The 9,780-nt window shown below is 44.3% G+C and overlaps 1 protein-coding gene across 1 annotated transcript; it reads right to left on the bottom strand.

Annotated features, from left to right (window-relative positions):
- Positions 1–1,492: 1,492 nt before the first annotated feature.
- LOC125426231 (olfactory receptor 2A1/2A42-like) lies at positions 1,493–2,428 on the bottom strand. The gene has a single exon (XM_048484491.1). It carries the CDS (start codon positions 2,426–2,428, stop codon positions 1,493–1,495), a length of 936 nt encoding a protein of 311 aa, XP_048340448.1.
- Positions 2,429–9,780: the final 7,352 nt, after the last annotated feature.

The following is a 9,780-nucleotide window of genomic DNA, read 5'->3' as shown; positions in this document are numbered from 1 at the left end:
AAATCACAGGGGAGCATCTCCCTGCTTTGGAATCACCTGTAGCTGAGCACAAGTAAGATGAAACAACCGACTATCTCAAAAATGATCAGAAAAAAGATACCTAGTGGGGAAATCAGGTTTCCGTCCATCACTGCCATCTTTCAAGAGAAATATCTAAAAGGGGAACAAGAGGATTTTAGTTGGCCGGGTCTCTGTGTGATGTCTTGCAGAGAAAAGTTTGGCTTCAGGGGCTACATTAATAGCCATGGCGTGCTATTCAGAGAGGGAGATGCAAATCTGAGGAGGGTTTCTGTTACTAATGATGCAGTCAGGTATCATATTGTACACATCTGTCCAGGGATTTTTTTCCCCAAGAACATGACAATTCTTTGTGGACAATTTTCACAGAGCTGAGCAGCCCCAAGTAGGAGTCCTTAGGGGGGGGGGGAAGGGGGTAGGGCGGGAAATCTGTAGCAGTAAAGAGTGCTGAAAGGAGTCTACCAGTCTGTATACTTAATTAGGTGGATCAAGTTTATTCCAGGAGTCTTCCCACTTTTCAATGAAGTAATCAATTTATGTATTTCTGAAGAGGATACTGAATGCCAATGTGGCAAATCACAAATATTTTTATCTACTAGAGGCAAATGTTCCGATGTTGCATACAGATATCTAAAATAATTCTCCCATATAGCTGGGGTAATTACTTATTTCGTTAATTTAACTGTTCCACTAATATTGTTTGAAGTCAGTCTCCAGAACAATGAGTGATTCTTGGCCTTATAGCCAAATTTAATTGGGCCCAGTCTTTTATCATGGATAATTTCTTTTTCTGACATATCATAGTCTTATAGTTCCTTTTCTGAGTTTTCAGTTGTTTATTTAATTCCTCTGAAAGAGTACATCTAAATCTTTGGAACAGATTTAGATCATCACTGAATTTGCATGTTGAGGTGATAACGAAAAATTGAGATATTGGATAATTCACTATGCCATTGCAGCACTGATATGCAGCGTTGCTTTTGTTTCGATTTCGCTATTTCCTATTTGGTCAGCTGGGCCATATGTACCCATAAAATTCAATGCTAGGTACCAGAGAGACAAACTTTATGAAAGACACAGGCAATTAATTATATATTTTTATTTAAACTACAAACATGCTTAAAAGTATACAGTATTTTATTTAACAGTCTTTGGGTGAGTGTGGCTGGCTCACGGTCCGGATAAGAACTCTCAAGGGATTGGATCCAGCCTGCAGGCCGTATGTTTGACACCCATGCTCTACAGAGTACAGTTGGCAAGAACAGGCCAAAACTGAGGTGTGATGGAGAAGATTTATTGTAGTCTGATTTGTATACATTTGTCAACCACTATCCTGTTAAAAGGGACTTACAATCCTAGCCAACTGACTAAGTCCATTGAAGTCAATGGAATGAGAAAGTTTAGAATTGCATTGTAACCTGCTCATGTCCATCCTACTTTGGCTAAGGGAGCCTACATAATCTTACAAATATTTTCACATTGCAGAAGCTCTGCAATGCTGCAGTGTTTTTATCAAAGCTTCCTTCACTTCCTTGTTCCTCAGACTGTATATCAAAGGATTGAACATGGGGATGATGATGCTATAGAAGAGAGAGACTATTTTGTCCTGTTCTGGTGAGTGACTGGATGAGGGTCTCATGTACATAAACATGGCGCTGCCATAGAAGAGCACCACCACAGTAATATGGGAGCCGCACGTGGAGAATGCTTTGCCCCGACTGTGTGCTGATTTTGTTTTGGAGATAGCTCTCAGGATGCGGACATAAGTCATCATGATAAAGGAGGTGGGAGTGATCAAGGTGAAAATGCACCCCAGTAAAGTGACATTTTCAATAATGTTAGTATCAGCACATGCCAGCTTCAGCACTGCCGGCATTTCACAGAAGAAGTGGTCGATCAGATTGGGACCACAGAATGGCAGACTCCAGGTGAGGGAAGTGTGTAACACGGGCAACAAAAAGCCACAGGCCCAGGATGTTAGAGCTAGTGTGAAGCACGCTCTCGGGTTCATGAGGAATGTGTAGTGCAAGGGCTGGCATATTGCCACATACCTGTCGTAAGCCATTACGGCAAGCAGAATGCATTCAGTGATAGCCAAGCTGAGAAAAACATGCATCTGAACGATGCAACCAATTGTCGAGATGGTTTGTCTCGGGTGCTGGAGGTTGACCAGCATCTGGGGGATGGTGCTAGAGGTATAGCAGATGTCCACACAGGAGAGGTGGCTCAGAAAAAAATACATGGGAGTATGTAGTCGAGAATCCAACCAAATAAGCATTAGTATGATTGTGTTGCCTGCCAGCGTGATGGTGTAGACCACAGAAAACAATCCAAAGAGAATGAGACGGACCTTCAGGCTCCTGGAGAGACCCACTAGGAAGAATTCAGCCACTGAGGTTTGATTCTGCATGTTAGCTTTCCAGTCAGTGCAAGAGAAAGCAACCTGTGCAAGAGAAAGCAAGAGGAGCAGCAGTGGCGTAGGAGGTTAAGAGCTCGTGTATCTAATCTGGAGGAACCGGGTTTGATTCCCAGCTCTGCCGCCTGTGCTGTGGAGGCTTATCTGGGGAATTCAGATTAGCCTGGGCACTCCCACACACGCCAGCTGGGTGACCTTGGGCTAGTCACAGTTCTTCTGAGCTCTCTCAGCCCCACCCACCTCACAGGGTGTTTGTTGCGAGGGGGGAAGGGCAAGGTGATTGTAAGCCCCTTTGAGTCTCCTGCAGGAGAGAAAGGGGGGGATATAAATCCAAACTCTTCTTCTTCTTTATCATCTGAATTTAAATGCTGGGTAGGAAGAGTACTGAACATGCTTAAAAATTCTATTTGGTTAATGTCGTGAGATATACCTCGTTGGCAATTCTATGATATGTATACCTAATGTAACTGAGAGGTCCTCAGGTAATGCTGAACCGGTGGGCACTTTTTGGATTTGGAGAAGTGCTTTCATAAAATGGCTGCCATAGAAGGCAGGACCAGTGTAAAATGTCTGCTGCAGGGACACAGAAATAAAATGTTGTGAGTTTCTAAGACAAACATTCTTCTATAATTAGACCAGATGTTCCCAGCTGAGTTTTCCCTGAAGACCCATATGTGATACCTCCTGGGGCTTTTTTCCTAAACCCTCCCTATGAGGTAGAGGAAAGATAGGAATCACTATTTGTTTAGGGAAGATGTAAGCAGACATCACCAAGGCACACACGGGCACCACAATGGAACTCACAGGGGTGCATGATGTTTTATGACTCAAAATCCATGACACACTGAATTCACATCCATGTTTTCATATTGAACATGTTCATTTTCAGATAAAGAATTCATCAATATAATCTGGAAATCTATCAAATAGTATCAAATCACATTCATTTCAAGAACATTTGAGCTCCTACTTCCCACAACAACTTGAGACAGATTTTCTTTGCTACAGTTGCAAACTTGTTACATTTAACAGGGTCTGTTTAACCAGCACCAGGGTCTGTTGGCAAGAAAATAAGCGATTAGAACCTCAGGTGACCATTAAACATGCTGAAACTACAAAACATGGCCATTTTGTTTCTCAGGGAATCATGAAATTATGCCAAACATTAAGAAGCTGTTGAACTTTTCCCCACTGATGCCACGTGTTTTTTCCCCATTGTTCTCCATTTCCAGGGTTTGTGGTGCATTGCTTCTGTACATAAAGGTAAAATGTACCACCTAATTCCAGCTGACATGGCAATTGTCTTGCTATTTTCAAGGCGAGATATGGCAGAGGTGATTTGCTGTTGCCTTCCTCCTTATGACAACCCTGGTCTTGCTTGATTACCTCCTATCAAAGTTCTGACCATGGTCAACCCTGCTTAGCCACCAATCTTTGAGAAGAGGGAACTAGTCTAATGTAACCCCTTGTGTCCCCAAGGTCCAAGTCCCCAAAGTCTAGAGTAATTCTAATAAAATATAAATCCAACTTATTAAACTACAATAGAAAGCATTTGTGCAAGCTTTCCCAATGACATCACCACTAGTTCACTAAAAACTATCGCGTAGTTCAGAGTCCTCTTTGGCAGATCCACACTTGCAGACTAGCACTGTGTGGAGCTTCCTGAGACCAGAGTCTGGAGCAGAATCCTCAAAAATCCTTCTTGCCACAGCAGGGAACTGTTTCCTGAGAAAAGACACCAGGTGGAGTCTGCCAGCTTGGTAGTTGCCCTAGGAGCATCTCCCCTTTTCTCTTAGCCAGAGGCAAGAGATGGGGGCAGCTCTGTACTAGGGTGCTTCGGCACAGTTCTTCCAGGAGTTCCAGCTAGCAATAAAGGCCTGTTCCTTAAGAACATAAGAACAAGTAGCTGGATCAGACCAAGAGTCCATCTGGTCCAGCTCTCTACTGCTGTGAGTGGCCCACCAGGTGCCTTTGGGAGCTCACCTGCAGCATGTGAAAGCAATGGCCTTCTGCGGCTGTTGCTCCCGATCACCTGGACTGTTAAGGCATTTGCAATCTCAGATCAAAGAGGATCAAGATTGGTAGCCATAAATCGACTTCTCCTCCATAAATCTGTCCAAGCCCCTTTTAAAGTTATCCAGAGTTAGTGGCCATCACCACCTCCTGTGGCAGCATATTCCAAACACCAATCACACGTTGCGTGAAGAAGTGTTTCCTTTTATTAGTCCTAATTCTTCCCCCCAGCATTTTCAATGTATGCTCCCTGGTTCTAGTATTGTGAGAAAGAGAGAATAATTTCTCCCTGTCAACATTTTCTACCCCATGCATAATTTTATAGACTTCAATCACATCCCCCCTCAGACGTCTCCTCTCCAAACTAAAGAGTCCCAAACGCTGCAGCCTCTCCTCATAAGGAAGGCACTCTAGTCCCTCAATCATCCTTGTTGCCCTTCTCTGCACTTTTTCTATCTCTTCGATAGCCTTTTTGAGATGTGGCGACCAGAACCTTCCTCTTCCAGTTACAGTTGCTCTGAATAAGGATTGCTCAACTCTTCCCAGGTACTGCAGTTCTCATGAAAGAGAGTTTTTCCAGCTAGCAAATTCAGCTCTTTCTGTTCTGTCCTTTTTCAGCTCCAAAGCTTGTAAAGCAGGCTTTGCCCTTCATAGAAGCACCCCATTCTCTAAAGTGTATAAAACAGGCTTTGCTCTTCATAGATGACTATACGCCCCAATGCTTTTCAATCAACCCCCTCTTGTTCTTTCAGCTAGCCCAGTCCTGCTTTGGACTACCTTTTAGTATTATGGTGCTTATTTCAATAGCATATCCCATGAGTCTTTGCTGAATATGCACATTACCACAAGCCTATACATATATCAGTTATCTGTTCTGGCCTAAGGTCTATCAAAATATCTGTAGTTTCCTAGTCAGACCTAGGCCTAAAACTTTTTGGGTTTTTCAGTACAGACTACACTAGATGTTCCTTTCTGCTGTAACAATCATCCAACTCAGACTTATTTGCCAGCCGACTATATTGGCAGGCCCTTCCACGAAGTGATCTCTCTCTTTTTTGAATAAAAAGTTATTATTTTTCACAAAGCATAACAGCAACAAAGAAAAGGATACAGGTAGAAAGGTAATAAGTATGCAGATACATAATAAATGGATCTGCACTGCTTATTATGTTGCAGGTACAAAAGAAAAAAAAGAAAGATTGAAAGTGACACTGAGAAGGGGAGGGGTGTAAGGAAAAAATGGAGAGGTAGCTTCTAAAGCCGAAGACAGCTCACACTTAACTGATCCTGAATGTTTTCAGAACTAGTAGGTCTAAGTCAAACCCTAGCTAGTTTACCTGTTCAATGTGAAGGTCTCCAGAACTTCTGGAGGGGCTGGCGTCAGACCCAGTCTGCTGTGATGCTGCTCCATTCAGTAAAGTGCAACAGAGAGCTTCTGCAAGCTCAAATTAGTTGAATCACCACAGGGGTGTAATGCCCATTGGGCAAGGTGGGCAGCTGCCCAGGGCATCACCTTGTGGGGGGCACCAAAAATGCAGGGTTCGTTTTTGGGTATTTTTAGTGGTTTTCCGTTTTTGGCCCGTGGGGGGGGGGCGCAGTTTCTAGGCTAGCGGCACCAAAATTTCAGGGTATCATCTGGAAACTGTCCTTATGCTACCCCCCAGGTTTGGTGCAGTTTGGTTCAGGGGGTCCAAAGTTATGGACTCCCAAAGGGGGTGCCCCATTCCCCATTGTTTCCAATGGGAGCTAATAGGAGATGGGGGCTACACCTTTGAGGGTCCATAACTTTGGCCCCCTGAACCAAACCTGGGGAGTACCATTAGGGCAGTCTCCAGATGATACCCCCCCCCCCACAGCCTGCAACCCCCATTGACAGCAATGCAGAAAACTCAATGCAGAACAAAGATTCTTGGGCAAATTTCTGGGATGTTCCTGCAGGGGGTGCATTTTTTGACATAGCGGCACCAAAATTTCAGGGTATCATCTGGGGAGCTGTCACAGTAAGCACCCCTAAGTTAGTCTGTGTGGTTTAGTTCGAGGGCCAAGACATAAGACCCTTAAAGGGGGTGCCCCATCCCCCATTCTATACCAATGGGAGCTAAGGAGATGGGGGCTACCCTTTTGAGGGTCCATAACTTTGTCCCCATTGAACCAAACTGCACCAAACTTGGGGGGTAGCATAAGGACAGTCTTCTGATAATACGCTGAAATTTTGGTGGCGATATGTCTAAAAATGCCCCCCCCCCCTTGCAGGCACCAATGACCTGGTGCAAAATAAAATTTTGGGTTGTGGTGGGGTGGCCGCCCATGGGGGGGCATCCAACTCAGGTTTTGCCAGGGCTCCAGTTTGCCTCGTTACACCCCTGAATCACCATATTCCCCAGATGTCACCATGAAGCGATCTCATGACTTCACCTCTGCTGTTCTTTTCAGACTCCCAACAGGGCTGACTCTCATTTAACCCACCCAAGTAATTTCTTGGGACTTAGTGAAGTAAGATACTTAAAGGGAATTACCTGAGAGGCTCACCTCACTCCCAATACATCTGAGAACCCAAGCACATGGTAGACATCCTGTCCTGGGCCCACAATATTGCTGGCAAGATCAGAATTCCCTAGTGTGTTTCTTGCATTTGACTTGAATCCTTCCAGTGGTACCACAGATTTGACTTGAATCCTTCCAGTGGTACCACAGGATCAAAAGGGATGGGTGATCCCTGCTTGGCACAAGAAAATACATTTGAACTGCCTCAGGAGAAGATCCAGATTCAAGTCCCGTAGACCAACAAGATTTCCAGGATATAAGTTTTCAAGAGTCAAAGTTTTCTTTGTCAGATGGTATCAGCTTTGACTCTTGACACATATATCCTGGAAATCTTGTTGATCTATAATGTGCTGCAGGACTCAACTCTAGATCAACAAGGCTGCCCTACTGAAACTACCTCAGTAAAGGAAGGAAAATGTGATGTGTTGCTTCTGGATCCTTCAGAATTAAAACCTTTTTTTAAAACTGATGACAGCAAGCAAATGCTTCCCATATCAAAATATCTGAGGGATCTGTGATTGAATAAATCCTAGACTATAAGAAGAAGCAAATGAGAGTGGCAAGGATAACATTTTTGTGGTACTATATTTTAATCCCAAAATTATGCCAAGAGTTGTCATTTGTATTAAGGGATGAAAGAATACAACAATCTTAGAGAGAGAAAAAATTCTCTTTTGAAGGATTATATTTATGAATGTATTGTTTACGTTCCACCCTTTTGGGGCTCAAGGCAGCTTAGGAGTAATAACTTAACCTCCGCCATTTTAAAACCAACGGAGACAATTACCGATGGAAATGCAGCGCTTAAGCGGATGGATGAAAGGCATGCAAACAGGCGACTCAGTAGCAGAGCATTAGGTTGGCATGCACAAGGTCTTGGTATCTACAGTCAAAGAATCTGGCAGCAGGTGATGTGAAAGACCTCTCTATCTGAGACCCTGTAGAGCTGCTGCCTCTCCAAGTAGACTTTGGTGCACCAAGGGTCCGATTTAGTATAAGGAAGCTTCATGGGTGTTCGAACATTAGCTATCCAAATTAAAGGAGAACATGATTGCCATCCTCAGCACACTCCAATGAACTTTCAAGGAAGAATTAGAAAGAGGATCTAGCTCAGGGGTAGGGAACCTTTAACACTCAAAGAGCCATTTGGACCCGTTTTCCACGGGAAAAGAAAACACTTGGAGCCGCAAATAATTTTTGACATTTAAAATAAAGATAACACTATATATATTGGGGTTTTTTTTTTTACCTTTTACTCCGCTCATTCTGAGAAGCACATGGATGCGCCCGCCCTGCTTCCTGCAGGGTGGGCAAGGATGAAGCCGGAGGCTCGGCCTCGCCGGCCACCAGGAAAGCGCCCGCCCCGCTCCAATGGGGCGGGTGAGAGGGGAAGCCAGCGGCGCGGCCCAGCCGACCGTGGGCAGTTGGTGCGCCTGCCCTGCTGCCTGCAGGGCGGGCAAGGATGGGGCCAGCGGCTCGGCTCGTGGAGCCACAGTGCAAGGGCAGAAGAGCCGCATGCGGCTCTCAAGCCGCAGGTTCCCTACCCCTGCTCTAGCTGTTTCTGTACCTTTACATTACATTTACTTTGGAATACAGAAGTACATATACTTTGGAGTGAGTCCAAAGGATCCCAATGGGACTTACTTCCAGCTAAATATATCTGATGCCACTATCCCTGTGATTACCCATCCTTGCATGTAACAAGACAGTTCAAAAAATCTACCCCTTTACCTGGAGACATCAGGCAGGAAATATTGCTAGGATGAGTCCATCTAGCCTAGAGAAAGGTGATAGAGGTTTAACTTCACCTGAGAATTATATAATCTTCAACCAAATAGATCTGACAGTATTTTCCACATAGGGAACAACGTAGACCATGCCAGTGCTCCATATCCAAACCACTTTTAACTGGTGACTGGAATAGGAACATGTCTGGTACTTTGATTCTCAAAGGATTTTAGTGGATTGCTTGAAGCACAAAGAATGCTTTACCAAGAGATTCCTCAGGGAGCTGGTCCCACCTTCCCTCTTTGAAGTATTTTTTTTCCTGCTGAACATCAAACCAAAGATTAATATTTCCCTTGGTGCTGTGTTGTTTCTAATTGTATCTCCTGACTTCAGAATAAGGAGACAATTCTGTTTAGAAAGAATATCATCCAGGGTATTATCTACAGGCTTATAGATTCTGATGTAACACAGGTTTGTGGGGTGCTTCTGAACCTGGGTTGAGAAAGTGTGTAAATGCATTTGAATATGCATGTGGGGCTTCCCCCTTTACCTTGTATTTAGGCCGATTGTGCTGTGTCAGGGAGGGATAGTGTGAGTCTCCAGTTTAGCTTAGGAGTGAATTGGCTTCTGGTTTTTTTTGCTGTCATGTCAAGAATTTTCAAGGCAAGAGACATTCAGAGAAGGTTTGCTATTGCCTGCCTCCAAGTCCTAACCCTGGTATTCCGTGGAGGTCTCCCATTCAAATACTAGCCAGGGTGAGGCCTGAAAGTGTATGACTGGCCCAAGGTCACCCAACAAGCTTCCATGGCATGAATGGGGATTTGAACCCGGGTTTCCCAGGTTCTAGTCCAACACCTGCTACTGCACCATGCCAGCTCACAGATACTGCTAATTCCTACTTGCTTTTGAGTGAGTGTCTTTTGTCTCTCCCTTATGCCTTTCACCTATCTACCTTTCTGTTTCATACCAAGGGTTGTAGCTTGACCCCCACTTGTTCACATTCACTCGCATTTGTTTTCCGAAGTAGCCTTTCGTGTTGTGTTTTTCCTCCCACTTTTCTT

The sequence above is a fragment of the Sphaerodactylus townsendi genome, linkage group LG02 (assembly GCF_021028975.2).
Source record: "Sphaerodactylus townsendi isolate TG3544 linkage group LG02, MPM_Stown_v2.3, whole genome shotgun sequence".
Lineage (NCBI taxonomy): Eukaryota > Metazoa > Chordata > Lepidosauria > Squamata > Sphaerodactylidae > Sphaerodactylus > Sphaerodactylus townsendi.
This window is presented reverse-complemented; position numbering and strand designations above follow the sequence as displayed.